Here is a 19,883-nt window from a genome sequence, read left to right as displayed (position 1 = left end):
AAAATTATTAAAAGAATTTTTTTATCATGTTTTTAACTGTTAAATTAAATGTTAAATCAAAAGTTTTTCTTCTAAAAACTTTTTTTAAAAAGCATTTTTTAAAAGCAGGTTACAATTTGAAGTTTTACAAAAAAAGACTCAAAGTTTTTTTTGTAACTTCAAATGAATAAGTTGAGATGACATCTGTTGTATTATTTCTAAGTTAACTTTAATTTACTTGAATTAGCTTTAACATGGACGAAACTATGTTTTAATACGTAATAATGGAATTTTATCTAATATTATATTTGAAAAAACCAACTATAACTAAATATTTGAAGTTAATAACCTTGTCATCTGTTTTGTAGAACTTAACACATATTGAAGAAAAATTATCTTTTGATCAGTAAGAAATGTCAAAACACCTTTTATAGCTCAAAACGTGATATTTTTTAAATTCAATTGATTAATTAAAATTAAAGTGACAGCTAAACCTCAGAATAAGCCTAAAAAGAAGTAGCCAGTTGTGCAATAAACTTCTGATTCCGGTAAGAACGTCTTAAAATTAACATAAGTCTAACTACCTCTCTGTTATTTTATAACGTAACGTAAAAATATCTATCAATTAGTTGTTATATTGATATAAAAACGATTTAATCAAATTTATCTTTATTTTTCAGGTGATATGTCAATGAGCAGGTGATATGTCAATGAGCAGGTGCAACGAAGTTTGAGCTGGTGAAACTACATGAGTAAATTTACAAACTTTTAGTTGTAAAGCAAACAAATGCATAAATTTTAGATATATTTTTTTGTTTTTGTAAATTTAAAAAAACGTATAGGCAAACACTGGTGGAAGTTCAAAAACCTGGGAAGCGAACATAGGGAACGCGCCAGTGGTCGCTGATTTTGATTTTCAGGAGCTTTAGTTTCCTTATTTATTATCGGAGGTCATTCGTTCTAAGGGCATCGTAAAGAGAAATCCTTTTTCTATACGATCATTTTTCAGAAAGTAATTTTCATATAAGACTAGATCGAAAAAATTCGGCGAACACTGGGTGTTTTGCCCTATGAAACTTACCCTATGAAACTTCATGTTTGATGAGAAATGAAAACAATACGAGGAGAAATAATTTTAAATACTTTATCCTGTGCTTAGCTAAAACTCAAAAAGCGAAATTTTTAAAACGATATTTTTTGGTTCAAGCAATCAATGCTCATTTCATTGTGATAAGAGATCAACATTTTTTTCCATATTTTAATTATGTTATGGTCTCGTAATGATGTTGAAAAGTGAAAGTTGATATTTTAAGGTCAAACACTACCTCTTACATACTTATAAGTCATTTTAAGTTAATTACATCAAGTTAACTGAATAACAAAGCCCTTTTTATTTTGGAAAGCGCTATATGTACTTGTGACAGATATTGATTTCCAACTCACGAAACTTAATATTTCTTAACTAAAGGTTGCCAATCATCTAAGTACCTTAGTTCAATCAAATCTGCCATACTATAAACTTAGCCTTGTATAGTTTCTTCATGATTTTAATGGCCACATAAAAAACATTTTTGGGATGTTCTTCCAGAAATATTCAGCTGTAGATAGAAAATACTATTTAAATCAATCGTTTGCAAAATTTTACAACTCCATTCATTTACTTGAAATCAAACTAAGTGGATTATATTGTGTTACGAAGTTGATTATATATAATCAAAAGTAATTAAAAATAACAGGGACATTATATTATCCCTGTTCACATGAAAACAAAAAAACAAATGTTAACAAAATAGAAAAAACTTTGAAAATGTTTCAACAATGTGTTATCTTACATTTTTTTATTTCCTGTGATAAAAATGTTTTAATTATTTGATAATTTATCTTACTTTATAATATTCATTTGTATACTTTTAGTCTTTTATCTATTTTAAATTTTACAAGTTTTTGATGGCCATCATTGTTTTGCGGTTGTTTTTTCAGTCGATTGATACTTTTAATTTTACAAAAACAGTCAACCTATTCATAAGTAATATTACAAATTCTTTAACTTAAACAATGAACTTACCAAGCACAGCATAAAGCAATGGTTTTTCAAAAAATCGATGCATTTTCACTATAAATCACAAACATGATTATCAAACAAATTACAATATCGTTTCTAAATTTCTTTAATACATTTCATGAACTTACCAAACATTGAGTTACTTTCCTTCTTTGACGCTTTCAAGTTAGCAAGCAATCTCAAAAAATCTCCTCCATTTTGATTTTTCAGTCCACAGATCATTGGCAAGCAGCTTCGCAACTTTTCATTACTGAGAATCTCCTTAGAACTCAAATTATTGTGCGCATGAATTGAAGCACAAAACTCCATCAAAGTCAGGTGAACAAACTGATATTGATGACCAAGCTGTGATTCAACTTTTTCAATGAAACCCAATTTATCATTTTCAATTTTATCAATGTCATTGATAAGTACTTTAATTTCCTTTTCAGAAAAAACCACTTTGCCCTCATTAAACAAATGAAAAGCAACTTTACAAACTTCTAAAATGTATTGCTTGCTGCTCTCTTTTTCCATCAACTTGTAAACTGGTTCTTTGTTTCTGTTTATATGCTTTTGTAAAAAGTATATAAATATACAACAATACAATTCTGTTGTAGTAAAGAATGAATAAGAATCACTGAGTATGGATGAACCAATGATTGTACACATTGTTGACAAATAAAAAGGGACAGATGCCATTGCTTTTGCAATATGAGAAGAATTAAGAACGTTTTTTATGGCTTCTTTTGCATTTCCAACTCTTTCTACATACTCATTTATTCCCTTATCATTAAAACCCATTATTTGAATGGTTAACTTCTCACTACATTCTGTCACTTTATTTTTGTATTGTGATATAGCTGTAACTCTTCCAGCAACAACACATTTATATTTGTGAGAGTCCAAAACATCTGCTAACACATTAACAATGGAATGAGTGCTTAGATTTTGTGGATTATGATTAATTAATTCATCCAAATATGCAAACTCATCCAACCCATCTATCACAAACAATATTGAAAAGTCTTCACAAACATTACATTCTTTAAAAAATTTTTTGTAAAAAACATTTAGCAGCTCATTTATGCTAGCAATATTTTGATATTGATTTAACTTTTTGCATTCAAGATAAATAACAAGATCAACGTTTTTCCATAAGGTATTACTGGCCCAGCCAAGTAAGCATTTCCTGAGCAAACAGGTTTTTCCAATTCCAGCAATACCAGATATCAAAATTAAAGGCAGTTCTTTTGAAAATACTTCATAAAACTCAATTGGTTTATAATTGCTTTGTTTGCGAAGAAACAACTCTCGCTCAGCAATGTTTACAGTATCTCTCTCTGAATCATTTGCATCAACTACTGTCAATTCTACAAACTTGTTTAAAAGTTCAACATTAGTGGGACTTATTACATTGTGCTCAAGTTGGTCAATTTTTCCATAAGTTGTTTGATAAAACGTCTTTAGTGTTCCACGCATTACTGAAAGAATATAAATATAAAAAAAATCATTGGTACAAGTTTAGTATAAAAAAACCTGATGTCAAAATATGAAAAAAATCTTTTAACAGATTTCTAATATTGAAATAATATTTCTAATATTGAAAATTACACAACTGACAACATTTAATAAGATTAATGGTTTTTATTTAAATCAAATGATTTTATTTAAAAACATTAATCAGAAACTTTTTAAGATTAACTAAAAGGTAGGCAAAATTAAAATGACATCAAATGAAAGATTTCAGTTTTATAAAAACTTTTTTATACATAAAGCAACAAAAATGCTTCAGTTTTAAAAAGCTTAATTTTAACAATAATAATTATTTATTTTGCAAATAACTTGTGTTTATATTTATTTTAATTTACTGGTATGTTGCTCTTTTCTTATACAACCTCATTTTATTGTCTAAGTTTATTATGTCAATTTTAAGTCTATTTTTATTATGAAACATTTTTATTTTTGATTTTTTTTTTGTACTATTATTAAAAATTGATAAAACTTTTTTATTGCTGATATTAACTGATGATATAAAGTTGCTGTGGCTCATCCTGCTTTACATACAATAAAAATGCTTTGTTTAGCCAAGTTTAATTTAAAATATTGACTAAAGATCAGCACTAATCAAAATTACTTTCAAATTACATTTCTTATGATATAATTGCATAATATCAAATGTTATTGAAACATCTATGAAACAACTCACCATGAAAGAATATTAAATAATCACCAATAAAAGATGCATGAAAATCGTGCAATTTTTGGATTAAATAATAAACAAAGAAACAAATTTGTCAAAAATTTTTTAAATTTCATCTGCCCAGTTTAAATTAACACATTAAATTTTTAAATTCTTTCAAAATTTTCTGTTTAGATATATTTTTTTAAAGTACAGCTTTAATTTAAAAAATTTATTTTACAACTTTAAAAATATTATGAGTAATTCTAAAAATGTCTTAAGATTAATTTGCTTTTTAAGTTTATACTGTCCTGCATCTGAAGGATAAAATGCACCATAATAATTCTTCATGAGCATAAAAGTTGCATGAATAGAAAAAAAAATGAAGTTTCTCAAATTTAAACATTTACATAAACACAACTAAAAAAAAAAACAGTTTGAAATTTTTTTAACTAAAATCAAACTCTATTTTAAAATAACCTGCAAACAGGATTAATAATGTCTAGTTTATTATCTGATTTTTTTCTTAAAATCATTTAGAGATGAGATTTTACCAAGATACTGAATAAGTTATATGGTAAAATAAAAACTTTTACTTAGAATTATCCTTTTCAAAACATAAAAAATTTGCTTCCAATATCTTGAAAATTAATTTAAAAGATTTTTGCTTTGGTTTTTTCAGCAAAATGAATTGAGTTAAGCCTAGAGGAAAAAAAAAAGGTGATAACAAATCAAACAAACAAATTATCTGTGCTCTTGTTGAGATTTTTAGAGAACAAAATGATTTTTTACTTGTTTTTACTTTAAAGCATTTTGAATTGTTTAATGTGTTGTTTAAAATAATGGTAATAGTTTAGAGGAAGCACAACTTATCATAATATAATATTATTATTAACCTGTTGATGCAATTTCTATTTGTGCTTTTAAATCATCTCTTAAGGCTCTACATAAGATAACAGCTGTTTTTGTGCTCACACTCATTTAAAAGTAAAATTGTACAAATAAAATGATAACATGATAGCAATTATGATAACAAAAATGATCAATGATAAAAATTTTTTTTTAAAGTTTTAATTATTATGAAATAGACAATCAAAAAGAAAGATTATAATTAAAAATACTTTTGCAATTTCTTTTTTTTTTTAAGGACTATTATACTTAAAATGTACTAATTCTGTTTCACAAATCAGAAGGAACTCTATATCAACTAAAGATGAAAACCAAAAGTTTTGAGTCATAAAGGAAATATAGTGTAAATATTTAAATCAAAAATCATTTTAATTTCTTTAACAAAATATACGAAACTATTTCAAAAAAAATTTATTAACTTCATTGACAAAAATACATAAAACAATTCATACCTAGTAAAGTTAAAAATCACAGGAAAAGGTTCCCTTTCTCCTGCTGTTACAACTTCCTATTGTGGCTGTTTGTATTCAAATTTACACTTATTCATTAAAATATTTTTAATTTCAAATAAATATTAATTCTCTTTTAAATAAATTTTTCTTTAGCGATTCATATAAAAATTAATGTTTTACAAAATCAATATTTTATATTTACAGTCTTTAAAAATTTATTTGTTAAGTATCACAGTGTCTGCTAACACATAATTAAGTTAAATTAATTTTGTGCCAGCATAATTTTCTTTTATCATGCTGGCACATACTGCTTACAATTAATATCTAAATTACTTTAATTGAACTTTTTATACTAAAAAAATTAAAAAATTGTTTAAAATAAAAATTACTTAAAAGTAAAACTTTCGTTAATTAATTTAATAATCAACTGACAAAATAAACAGTTTCATATTAACAAAAACTTTCAACTTGAAATCTTTAATAAAGATGTTAACATTTAAAAAATGTATAAATATAAGAGTATACATAAATATACAAAAAACAATTAAATTTTGTCTACAAATGTTCAATATTATTATTTTGCTTCAAAAGTAAAATGATGAGAATTGGTTAAATGAAAACATTTTAATTTTAAAAATCAAGTCATTAAAAATATGGTATTTATTACAACATGAAAACTTTCTATTACAACATGAAAACCATGAAATCCTGTCGCTACAAAAAATATTGAACTATAAGTTGAATCAGAGAGACAAAAAGGAGATTTGAAATGTTCAAAATGTTGTAAAGTTATAAAAGTTATCCTAAAATTTGCTTATAACTTCAAAACATTTCAAATATAATTATAATACAAGTAATAATAATAATAATAATAATAATGATAATAATAATAATAATAATAATAATAATAATAATAATAATAATAATAATAATAATAATAATAATAATAATAATAATAATAATAATAATAATAATAATAATAATAATAACAATAATAATAATAATAACAACAATAATAATAATAATAATAACAACAATAATAATAATAATAATATTAATAAAAATAATAATAGTAATAATAATAATATTAATAATAATAATCATAATAGCAATAATAATAGTGCTAATAAATATATCATAATAAAAATAATTATAAGAGTAATAAAAAAAGTATATCACTTATAAAATCCACAAAAACTTTTTACAATGTTTCTATAAATCTACGGATTTTCTTTCAGAGAGAATGTTTTGTATTACTAATCTCTCAGTCTATTCAATTTTTTATAAGATACTAATATCTGACATTAACACACTTTCTTAATTTGTAAGATTGGATCTCAATAAATCCTATCATAACTCCTTTAGATTATATATATTATATATATAATTATAGATATTTATTTATTCTTTAGATTATATATATTATATATATATTTATACATATTTATTTATTCTTTAGATTATATATATTATATATATATTTATATATATTTATTTATTCTTTAGATTATATATATATTATATATATGTTTAGATTTTGACAGTAAAAGTAACAATTTCATTACTCTTTCTAATCTTTTGAGCTTTGCTTGAGGTTTTAACAGGTGTTAAAAGGTAGTATTAAAATCTTTATAAAATTTAGTTAACTTCTTTTTAACTTTAAATAATTTATAAAAAATGAAAAATATCTAATCCAAAATATAACTTGATATTTATTTGCTTACCATCTTTATGCTGTTCTGGAAAAAAGAACAGAAAAAAAAAACCATAGAAATGAACACAGAAAATCGTGCGATAAGAAAATATATTATCTTTTATATTAATAATATATTTACAGTATGTGCCAAAATTGTCACCATGTTTGAACAAAGAAATATTTTATATTTTTTTTTGTAGAAAAGCTGTGAAGAAAAATTAAATTTTAGTATTATTAATTAAGTTTTGGCTAACTGAATATGCTAACTGCTAACTGCTATTAATTAAGGCTAACTGCTATTAATTAAGTTTTGGCTAACTTAATTAAGACTTGGCTAACTGAAAATATTGCTTTTTGTTAAATTTAGAAAATATTTTATGATATATATAATTGTCACCATTAGCTTTTCACGTAAAAATTTTATGTGAAAAGCTTATAGTGACAATTTTGTCGCAAATGAAAGCAACTAACATATTTGCCCACAGTTAATTAGGCATATGACATAAATTATTAGCCTTATGACTAAAATGATTGAGTTATCAACTTTTCACAGATTTTTAACAATTAAATATCATTTAAAGTTTGATTTTGTTTACAAAACATAAAAAAAGTATTGTTATATCATGAGGAAAATAAATCTTGAACTAAAAAAAAATATTGTGGAAGGGCTTAAATCCAGACAATCTAATCCTGAAATTGCTGCTGAGTTCGGAAAGTCTCATAATCTCATATATAAAATCAAATTGCGCAATAATTTAGAAGTAAATGAGCCTAAAAGTGGTCTAAAGAAAATTTTTACACCAAGAGACCGAAGAACAATCGCTCGTTTGTTCTGGAGAGTCTAAAACTGCAAAGGATGTTACTAATTTAATGAATAACAGCTATGGGACTCATGCTTCAGTGCGGCCAGTCAATAGAGAGCCCAAAAGAATTGGTTTTCAATCCAGAAGAAAGATCAAGAAGCCATTGTTAGTTTCTTGTCACTGCCAAGCTCGTTTAAACTATGCTAAACTTCATGCACACATGACTTTTGATGACTTTTATGACTGGATTTGGACAGATGAAAGTAAAACTAATATGTTTGGATCAGATGTATAAGATATACTTGGAGAAAGCCTAATTCACCATTAAGTGCTCAAGATTTTACACCAACCGTTAATTATGGCGGAGGAAAACTCTTGTTTTGGGGATGTTTCTGTGCTTATGGAGTCGGTGAATTAGTGAAAATTAATGGAATAATGAACGCTGATGACTATATCAACATCCTTAAGGTAGGATATTTCAAGTCCCTTCGAAAACGGGGCAGAACTGTACGTAACACGATGTTCATGCAAGACAACGACCCTAAGCATAAGGCTGATAAGACCATTAAATTCCTTCACAAGAAGAAATTGAAAGTCGTTGACTGGCCAGCACAAAGCCCTGATCTTAACCCACTCGAAAATTTATGGGCAATAGTTAAACAAAGGGTCTACAACTTTCCTACTCCACCTAAGAATAAGGATGAACTTTGGGCTAGTGTACAAGAGGTTGCTATTGTTCCTGAAAGAATTCAGGCTGTCATTAAATCTAAGGGAGGATACACTCGATATTAATTTACTACAATATGTTATTTGCTTTCATTTGCAACAAAATTGTCACCGCTAGCTCTTCACATAAAAATTTAAAAAAAAAATCAATATCCTATAAATTCAATAAAAAGCAGTATTTTCAGTTAGCTAAGTCTTAAATTTAATTAATAAAACTAAAATTTCATTTTTCTTCACAGCTTTTCTATTAAAAAAAATATATATATATTTCTTTGTTCAAACATGGTGACAATTTTGGCACATACTGTATTTTTATATTATTTAAAAAAATCTACCAACAGTTTTCAAAACAGCAATTATTCAACAAAGATGACTTAAGTAAAACTATAACTCATAATCTCAACAATGTTATTCAAATTATTGTTTATAACTTGGTTGATACCGGAACCTAATGAATTTTGCACAGTAGTAAGAGAGCCACTTACCTATATTACAATAAAAAACTATGACTTTACTAATTTTAGGAATTTGGAATGTTTTCAATAAACTCTTTTTATTGCTATATCTTGCAAAGGAGACCATATACTAACAAAGCTGTCTATGGTTTCATTAACAAGAATGTTATTACAGATGTACAGTAGTAAAGATGTAAGGGCTTGTATAAAAGTTCTTAGCTACACAAGAAGTTCTATGCAACTCACTTAAATATCAAAATCTGTTACTTATGGGTTAATAATAATATTACACAACACTTGTTGCCAATAGCAGTTTAATAATAAAATGCAATTAACAAAATAATAGCTTTAATTTAACAACAAATTATTGCTTTATTTATTTTTATATAATTATAGTATTAAGTTGGTAATTTATATGGCAAACAAAAGACTTTTAAAAGAGATATGAGCAGCAAAGAGTGTAATAAAATTAAAAAAATCTATGTGTTAACAGAAACAAAACTAACTCATGCTAAAGTAACAGAACTAATGAAAGTTCATTGAAGTTGATTTTCTTGATTTAATAATACTTTTTTTTTCTACGATAACTTTTCTATAATAATTTGCATTTAAAATTTATATAACAAAATATTTTAAGAGATGAGAGCAGCAAATAGTTTAATAAATAATAGAAAGAAATTATTTTCAAAGGAAATTATTAGCAGAAATGAAATTTAAAGAAATACTAATAAAGTAAAAAAATGATGAAAGGTTAAAGTTTTCTTGATTCACCACCTTCCCAAATGATTTTTTTTCACTAACCAAAAAAAAAATATAATGCATAAAAAGTGAAATAAAGAGACACCAGTTTTGTATATTTTTCATATGGAAAAAAAAATTATTTTGGTACACATCTGACACGCTATAAAGTTAAGGTAATAATAAAAAGGATAAATTATTTTGGATCATTCATGATTCATTATGTGGTAAAGTGGTTAATGATGCTGCATTTTTAAACCAACTCAAAAAATATAGGAATAATTTTTATTTAAACTGTTTTTTAAGTAAAATCAATTTTTAAAGATATTTTTAAAAAAAAAACTGCATTTTTTGACAAAAGAATAAAGGTAAAGAATAAGTTATATAAGGATTGAGAAATATACAAAAAATAAATTATAAATCAAATATTTTAAGCTTAGTTTCTTTTTGTTTAAATCATTAACCTCATAGAGAATTTATGAGTTTATAATCATTAACCTCATAGAGAATTTATGAGTTTATACTTTATACAAAAGAAAAAATTTTTACATTGAGTTGTTTATTCACTCATCGTAACCTTTGTAAAAAATAAAACTATTTACTTAACTACATTTTATGAAAAAGCATTTACAGCATGCTGAATTAGTTTTTTGTTGCCAATCATAAAAAAAAATCATTGTCAGTTATCAAAACAATACAACAAAAAAAAAAAAAAAAAAAAAAAGCTTTCATTAATTGGTTCATTTTCAAAAAAATTTAAGAAAATCATTTTTGAATTTGATTAACTGGAGATAGAAACTTATTTTCAGACTCTAATGTATGACTGGTCAGTTCTCAGGTAATCAACTAAACCACACTTGTACAATTTTAAAGAGAGAATGATTGTATTTATTATAACCATCATAATGTCAAAGGTTTTATAGCATTATCATAAAACTTTCAGATGACTGTTTGCTAATATTATTTCAGCTGTCAAATTGTTAAATTTATGTCAATAATAAAATTTTTATAAGATAAACATTTTTTGTACTTAAGTTAAGAAAAAACCTTCTGAATTTGTTGTATTTTATAAACAATTACTTTATATTAGTTTTACATTTAAGAAAAATTTTTTTATTCTATAATTTTTTACTTTACTCATTAATAAAAATAATAAATGCATTAAAATATTAAAAATACTAGAAATAATAAAAATAATACCAACAATGATAACAAAAATAGTAATAAAAATAGTAATTGTAAAAGTATTAATAATAATAATAATAATAATAATAATAATAATAATAATAATAATAATAATAATAATAATAATAATAATAATAATAATAATAATAATAATAATAATAATAATAATAATAATAATAATAATAATAATAATAATAACAAAAATAATAATAATAATAATACTAATAATAATAATAATAATAATAATAATAATAATAATAATAATAATAATAATAATAATAATAATAATAATAATAATAATAATAATAATAATACTAATAATAATAATAATAATAATAATAATAATAATAATAATAATAATAATAATAATAATAATAATAATAATAATAATAATAATAATAATAATAATAATAGTAAAAACAATAAATATAGAAATAATAATAGTAATGATAATAGAAGTAATGCTAATATTATATATATGATAATACCAATAACAACAATTATGAGAATAACAATAACAAAATTAGTAACAACATTAGCAACAACACAACAACAATAATAATTTTAATAAAAAGAATAATAATCATAATTAAAAACAAATACTTTTTTTAGTAATTAGAACTTTTTTAATAATTATTTGTATGCATCATTAACAAATGCGTTTGTGTATATTATTTATAACTGTTTCAACTATAGCATTGTTAAAACTGTGTCAATAAAAAAACAACGCTCAAATTGAATCGATGTAAACAAAAACGTTCTAAGTCATTAAATAGTTTTTATGACTTAGAACATTTTTGTTTACATAGATTCAATTATGCTCTTTAAAAAATGATGAGAATTGGTAAAATGAAAACATTTTAACTTTAAAAATCAAGTCACTAAAAATATTGTATCTGTCACTACTTGAAAGCCATGAAATACTGTTGATACAAAAAATATTGAGCTATAAGTTGAATCAGAGACAAAAAGGAGATTTGAAATGTTCAAAAAATTGTAAAGTTGTAAAAGTTCTTCCTGAAAATGCTTTGTTAATAACAACCTATTATAGTTTGTTTCAACTTTTTAATTGAACTGTGATGAGAACAAGTAACAGTAAGCTGTGAAGATTATAGTTTTACTGTATTTTAAAAAGAAAGGTATTTTATACCCTTAAGAAAATTATTTTCAAAGGAGGCCAATTAGTGTGTGTAACTATAACAACTATGAAAAAAGACATCAGACAAAATGAATAAAATAAAAGATCCCATCAACCTGTTTATAACAATTAAAAACAGTACAAATATAAATTTAATTTTTTTTTCATTTTCAAAAATTTAATTCACAAAAATCAGCTTAATTTTAGTACTGGTAAAACTAATGCATTGTCATTTGTCATAGCCTACAATCTCCATTAAAATCAATTTTTAAAACCATGCAAGAATAAAATTCAATACTAGGAAAAAAAAACCTAATGTATTGAACCTATAAACATTCATAAGATCAATATCACTGATGTCCATTTATAGTTAATTAAAGCTTTATGTTTTCATATCTTGAATACATTAAAAAAAGTAAATTTATTAAAATTAAAATAAACAAATCAAAACTTTTTCCAAAAAACATCTCTCTCAATAAAATTGCACTAAAATATGCATCTATGAAACAACCCACATCATTGAATAATCACCACTAACAGATGTGCTTTCTTGGAAAGAAACTGAATATATTCAAAAATACCTTTATATATAAACTTTGGATTAAATAATATACAAATTCATTAAAAATGTAAAAAGATTTCATTTATTCAGTTTAATTATTCACATTAATTTTTTTTAAACTCATTTAGAATCAAGTTTTATTCCATTCTAACTAAAATAAGAAATTAATTTTGTCATTTTTGATAGAAACCTTCTCACCTTATGATGAAATGAACTTTTGGAAGATTTTAAATGTTAAACAGACCCTTAACAACTGCTATGGCCTAAAACAAGCAAGAAAACCTTATTTTTTTGAAAAATGTTGCACATACTCATTTTTTTATTTTTACATTAATTGACATTTAGGGGTCCCCAAAGGTTTATGAATTTCTTGCAAACCAATGCCAAAAAATCAATGAAAATTGCATTCAATGTGTGATAATCTTCTGAAACTTTCTACAAATCAGTCATTATCCTACTGTTGATTGTATTTCACCATTAAAGAACTTTTTATCATTAGAACTCAAATATGTTTTTCTATTTATCCCCCACCGGAGTTTGAGATACAATCAAAGCAAAAATCCTGTAAATACAAAAACATTAAATCATAACCAGGCTGAATTGTCAATTCATTGTGTCCATGGCATTAACTAAAAATACAAAATTACAATTGGATAATATGTTGCATGAGTATTCAGTACCAAGAAACAAATACAAAAATAATAGCACAAAATTACAAATGGATAATACTTTGTTTGGTTATGCTCAGTATTACAGTTTGGAAAATTTCTAATGTCTTGATAATAACATATCATCCCATCAGATGTTTTGCTTAGAAGATTGCTATGATTTAACTTTGCAAATTCACTCCAGTGTTTTTCCACAAGTTGCAAAAGGTACTCTTTTTGTTCTGTATGAGAGAATTGAATATTGAATATGAATTGAATATGAATTCTGTATGAGAGCAACACCAAATCACAGTCATTAACACAGGCCAAATTATTAACCATCTCAGATGCAGTCTTGAATGATTGTTTTTCAGCCCTCTCTGTAACTGAAATCTCTAAAAAACTGTCTCAAATGGTGGTGGTCTTGAAAAAACTTCTAGAGATTGATAATTCTTGTACTGCATGATACAGAGTCTTAAGTACATGCAGTCCTCAATCATCTTGAATTCCTGACACAATTTGTACCTTTTCTGACAAGAGAGATACCAAGAAAACAAAGAGAGGGTTCCCAGCTTTGGGCTCAAGTACCATGAGTGCCATAAACTTATTCCTATATTAACTATTTATCATAGCATTATATAAAAAAAAAAATGAAGCAAAATAAAAGAAGATTGTAGTAAGAGCTTCTAGTGCAGTTCATTTAATAGTTTCAAAGGCAATAGACAACTAATAAATAATTCATTGGACAATAAAAACGAGTTTAAAAAAAAAAGTGAAATCAGCAAAAAGAAAAAAAAATCAGCATAACAATTGAAAACCAAAACAAAAACCTTTCTTTATTTCAAAGTTATGAAAAAATCATTTTTGTTAAAAATTGGATAACTGGAGTTGGAAACTTATTTTCAGACTCTAATGTATGACTTGTCAATTTCAGGTGATCAATTATTCACACTTGTATGATTTTAAAGAAAAAATGATTCTATTTATTATAAACATCATGTCAAATGCTTTATACCATAATCACAAAATTTACAGATGATTGCTTGCTGGTATTATTTAGGCTGTCAAATTATTAAATTTATGCCAAAATAAAATTTTAATTGATAAACATTTTTTGTACTTAAGTTTAGAAAGAACATTTTTATTCTATTATATTTTACATAAATTAATTATTTTATATTAGCTTTACATTTAAAAAATATTTGTTTATTCTATATTTTTTTACTTTAGTTATTATTAAAAATAATAAATGCATTAAAAATATTAAAAGTTTAAAAATAATAAAAAAAATAGTAGCAATGATAATAAAAAAAAAATAACAACAACAACAACAATAACAACAATAGTAAGAAGAAATAATAATGATAATAATAAATAATAATAATAACAATAGTAATAACAATAATAAATATAGTAATAATAATATGAACAATAATGAAAATAACAACATTAATAAAAAAACATTTTAACAGTAACAGTAATAACATAAAAACAACAATAATAAAAATAACAGCAATAGTAATGACAATAGTAATAACAATGTTTAAAAATATTATAAAAGATCCATTAAAACTAAAATCATTATATTGTAAATAATGTTATAATATAATGATGATCTTATGTTTAAAGATATTCAAAAAATATTCAAACAATTAGATGTTGTATATTGCCAAGTTATATAATACACAGCTAACAACAACTTACTTTCTTTTTCTTCAATGGATGGCTTCCGAGGGCTTTTTGTCTCAAATGATTTATCTAATAAGTATATTATCAAAAATGAGCAAACTATCCAAACATTTTGTTTGTGTAAAAAATAACTTTAACTTCTATTGTAAAAAGCAAAATACAGGAAAACAACAATTAAAGAACCTATTGTACAATCCTTTTAAACTTTAGAGAACTTTCAGATTTAGAAAAAAAGAAAAGAAAAAAAGAAAATAGAAAAGAAAAATCAGATAAATACAAAAGAACAATATTTTAATAATCTTTTTACTATGTTTATAAACTTAAGAGAATTTTCAGAAAAAGAAAAAGAAAAAGAAAAAGAAAAAGCATTACTACAAACTATTTTACTTCAAATGTATTGAAAAAGATAAGTTTGTACTTGAAAACTTTTCCATCACTCTCATCAAATCTAAATCTATTTATCTTGTATACTGCTTTTACTAAATCATTCTTGTTGGCTAACATTAACCTGCAGAATCTTGTGGTATTATGTTTTAATTTCCAAACCTACTAAAAATCTAAAGCTGTTTGCCGAATATATAGTGAAGGTGTATTTTTCTAGTTGCTTTGATAATTAGATTAATCAATATTTAACTGGCAGTCCCAAAAACCTAATTGAAAAGCCTCATTGAAGACTTTGAAAGTGTAGATGATTATGTAAGGGGAAGGGTTGAGAGTGATGGTGACAATGAACCCTGGCTGTAAGAGTGTTTCTAAAGCCCAAGATTAATTTCAAAGCTGTATTTTATTATAAAATGACCCCAATTTCCCATTGGTACACAGTTCCACCAGTTTTGAGACTGATTGAAGAAGATAAAACAGTTAAATTTATTGAAAAACCAATTAAGTTAAGACATGAGTGTCACAGCCAAAATGCTGAAAGATGTATAAACGTGTTACTTCAGCATCTGTGGTTGGACTTGAAGCAGAGATGGAGTTATATCAAACAAAACTACGCCCAGGAAACTAATTAAAAATTTTAATTCAAAAAGTGATTTTAAATGTTAATATTTTATATATGTTTCTCTGTTTTCTATATAAATAAACACTGCACTACAATTGTAAGAATTTTTTATCTTGATAGTTAATTTGAAAATAGATGTAATATGGTCAGATCATTATATTTTTAAACCAACTTCAAGAAAACTTTGTGGGGCACCTCTCTTATTTTCCTGATTTTTACACATATAATTTCTACATTATGTAAATTTACATATATAATTTCTACATAATGTAAATAGGCTTTTGATTATGCTGCATGTTATACTTAAATTAAATTATTAATAAACAAATGTCTTTAATGAACATTTTTGTAGCCCAGCTTGCCATAAGAAAAATTTTGCAGAACATTATCTTAATTCAAAAATTATTATATGGTGAAAATCTAAAGACATTGTTAACCAAATATTAAAATTCCTAGCATTGAAAGCAACATTTTTACAACTTCACTCAGTTGAAGAGCAATTGATGTAGTAACTGAGTTGAACTTTGAGTAGGATACCTGACTAAAAATGAAAAAGATTTCTGACATAAGAAGAAATAGATAAACCTGATAAGGGATGAAAGCACTGTTTCAGTCAGCCTTGTGATATGCTGGTATGGACAGAAGAGTTAGAGACATAATATTACAGGAGTGTTAAAAATGAATTTCTTGATTAAATGCAGCTAATTAACTATATCAAATAAAAACAATCTTTTCTATCTCTGTTTGGTCAGTTCAAATTATGATTTAATTTAAATGTATCTCTCACATGACTTTGAAATTTTTAAAATTTGTCTTTTTTCAGACTTATACCAAGAAACTCTCTTTAGAATTTTTGAAAATATTTTTTCAATTATTTAGCATATTACTAAAAATCTAACTCAACAACAACAAAAATTTGTTGTATTTGTTGTTGGCTCAAAATTCTATCACAAATGTGACAATAAACGAACATTCCTTTAGAGTACAAAATGCAATATATTTTACAAAATAACACAAATACTTAACACTAAATATTTTTAGACTTTTCTGAAAAGAATGGTCTATATAAAATACTGTTGCGCAAAAAAATTTGCTGTAAAATAAAAGTCACTCAAGAAAATCCATCTTAACCTTGTAAAATGGTGCAAGGTTAGAAAGATCTCCATTTAGAAAAATCAGAAGGAAAGATATTGAAATGATATATTAGAGAAGAAATCTTTTTCTTAGTTTGAAAAAATAATGAATTTTGGGCACTGAAACTTTAAAGTAAGAAAATACAATCTTTTTGAACTCTTTGCATTATTTCAATGGCCAGACATATAGAGTTATTCATGGTTTATTCTATAATTTAGTTAGTATTTGTAAAAATGTTATAAGCAATACAATAAGCTATGACTCATAAATATTAGGAATATAAAGGAGGTTACAAAATAAAAAACATGAAATTATGGAGTTAAAATCAAATTGATCAAGTAATGAGGAAGATATTTTAACTGAGTGAACACAAAACAATTACTGTGTTTACACTTACCCTAACTCTAACTCTATCCCAGGATTGGTTTTTCACCAACTCACTTAATACACTGTTTTTCATTAAAGTTTAAAAGGATTTAATTAACTGTGCATATCTAATAATCCATTAATACTAAAACACTAAAACTACTAAGTATCTTATTTTGGCACAATAATCAAGAACAGAGTAATGGAGTTACATTTTAAACAAGCTATGTATGGCTTCATTGAAATCAAAATAGTAAAAAAAAAAAAAAACATTTATGTAAAAGAAAAATATCTTGAGGGGAATCTGGAGCAATACTTTTGTTCTGGAATACAGCTGCTGATATAGTAGAAGGGTTGTTCAAACCTTAGAAAATAATAAACTAAAATGGTGATACATACACATACATACATACACACACACACACACACACACACACACACACACACACACACACACACACACACACACACACACACACACACACACACACACACCTTCAAAGATACATATTACTAAAACAGCTTAATATAAAATTACAATACAAGACTTAAAAGTTAAAGACCAAATGTACTTTCATGAGACATTAAAAAAAACTTAAAGCATATTAATAGCTCGCATAATTTGAGATACTTTATAGCTATCAATTTACTTAAAGCTTGAAAATTTGTTCAGCAAAATATGAAAGTGTTTCCTGATTACTAAAAACCCTGAAGTACTAAATGCAATAAAATGCTTATACAAGGTATGATAGTGGTTTTCAAATTCACCACTTTTAAATTGTTTTGAGAATTTGCATATTTAAGCTATGTGCAGGCTTTTTGTTTATTTTCAGAAAAAGAGGAATTAAACTAATCAATAAAAAACAACATGATTTGTTATTTCAGCCTCAAATCCTCAAATGAGATAAATAGATCATTTTAAGCAATTAGTTACAACAGGTTAAAGTAACCTGATAATTACCAATTCTCTTTAACAGCTCATTTTAATGATATGTGAAAGTCTCAATGACATAGCAGTGCATTTACAAATAGCCTGCACCTGATAAAGTACTAAAGGTTGGTGATTTTGCAGTTGTAAAATGACACAACTTGATTAGCATACAATATACCATATATCCAGTGGATTATAGTTTTAATCCTATTGAAATTGTAAAATTAATATGTTAATTTTAATGACCTTTTACATTGTCTTTGTTTTTTTATCATGATTAGCATGAAACTTTGTTTGACAAAACATTAACTTATAAATAGCAAAATTCAATTGTTTTTCTGATAGCAACATCACAAAAAAGATAATAACTTTGTGTAACTATATAACCAATTTTTAACTGACTGTATTCAAATGATATTTTTTTACAGAAATCTTAATTGAAATATTTCATATATAAAATAAATACAATAATTATATTCATTTGCTAATTATAGTATGCTATGTCATAAATTTGTATCATAAATTTATTTGCTAATATTTTGATATGCTATATAAAAAAAAATACAATAAATTATAATGCCACTGTAGTACTTTTTACATTGTTATACTGATTGTATTCTTTTTTTTTTTTTTTTACATTTTTAAGAAATTCTAATTTACTAACACGAAGGAAAGTATGTTTAAAAAAAGTTTTTTTTGAAAAAAGCATAAAAAAAACATATTCAGAATTACATCTGTAAAAAAACACATTCAAATCTACATCTGTAAAACATGCATTTTTTTGTTAAAAATATTTTAAAATTAATGATACAATTTTCTATTTATGTATTTTCTAAACAAAAAGAGTATATTATATTTCAAACAGAACCTGTTAACCATATGTATTCAAAATATTAATTTTCCTAAAATCAATATTTGCCCCGTCCCACTAAATATGCTGCTGTGAGTTTACTGAATTTATTAGTATTTGGATTCCAAAATTATGCAATTAAAATAGATATGTAGTATATGCCAGGTGTGAATTTTGTAAAAATTTAAAACAAATCCATTGTAAGAAGTATGACAACCAAATCATATTATAGTTGAACAAACTGTTTATGCTGCATAAAACAAAATAAAATGGCAATTTCTTATATTAAAACATGCTACAGGGCTTTATGCATCTTGTGGTGAGCCACATAACTATTGTTATGCATATTCTAAGCAGAAGCTAATCACAAGCTTGATTAGGAAGATGCAGTCATACA

The 19,883-nt window shown here is 24.5% G+C and overlaps 1 protein-coding gene and 1 pseudogene across 2 annotated transcripts in view; one reads left to right on the top strand and one right to left on the bottom strand.

The window, feature by feature from the left end:
• The window catches only part of LOC149893981 (uncharacterized), a 152,750-nt pseudogene that overhangs the window by 54,844 nt on the left and 78,023 nt on the right, over nucleotides 1-19,883 (top strand).
• The window catches only part of LOC145192050 (uncharacterized), a 50,906-nt gene that overhangs the window by 6,493 nt on the left and 24,530 nt on the right, over nucleotides 1-19,883 (bottom strand). The window contains exons 3-5 of one of the 2 annotated variants that reach the window (XM_090076565.1): nucleotides 15,218-15,271; nucleotides 2,170-3,504; nucleotides 2,045-2,092 (exon numbers count right to left, since the gene is read on the bottom strand). In XM_090076565.1, the coding sequence (XP_089932691.1) occupies nucleotides 2,045-2,092; nucleotides 2,170-3,504; nucleotides 15,218-15,271 (1,437 nt within the window). The remainder of the gene's footprint in view (nucleotides 1-2,044; nucleotides 2,093-2,169; nucleotides 3,505-15,217; nucleotides 15,272-19,883) is intronic. The other variant, XM_090076566.1, reaches the window with a different exon arrangement.

Source organism: Hydra viridissima, unplaced genomic scaffold (assembly GCF_058129835.1).
Source record: "Hydra viridissima isolate aposymbiotic clone 2 unplaced genomic scaffold, HvirCarnegie_v1 scaffold_1, whole genome shotgun sequence".
In the NCBI taxonomy this organism is placed as follows: Eukaryota; Metazoa; Cnidaria; class Hydrozoa; order Anthoathecata; family Hydridae; genus Hydra; species Hydra viridissima.
This window is presented reverse-complemented; position numbering and strand designations above follow the sequence as displayed.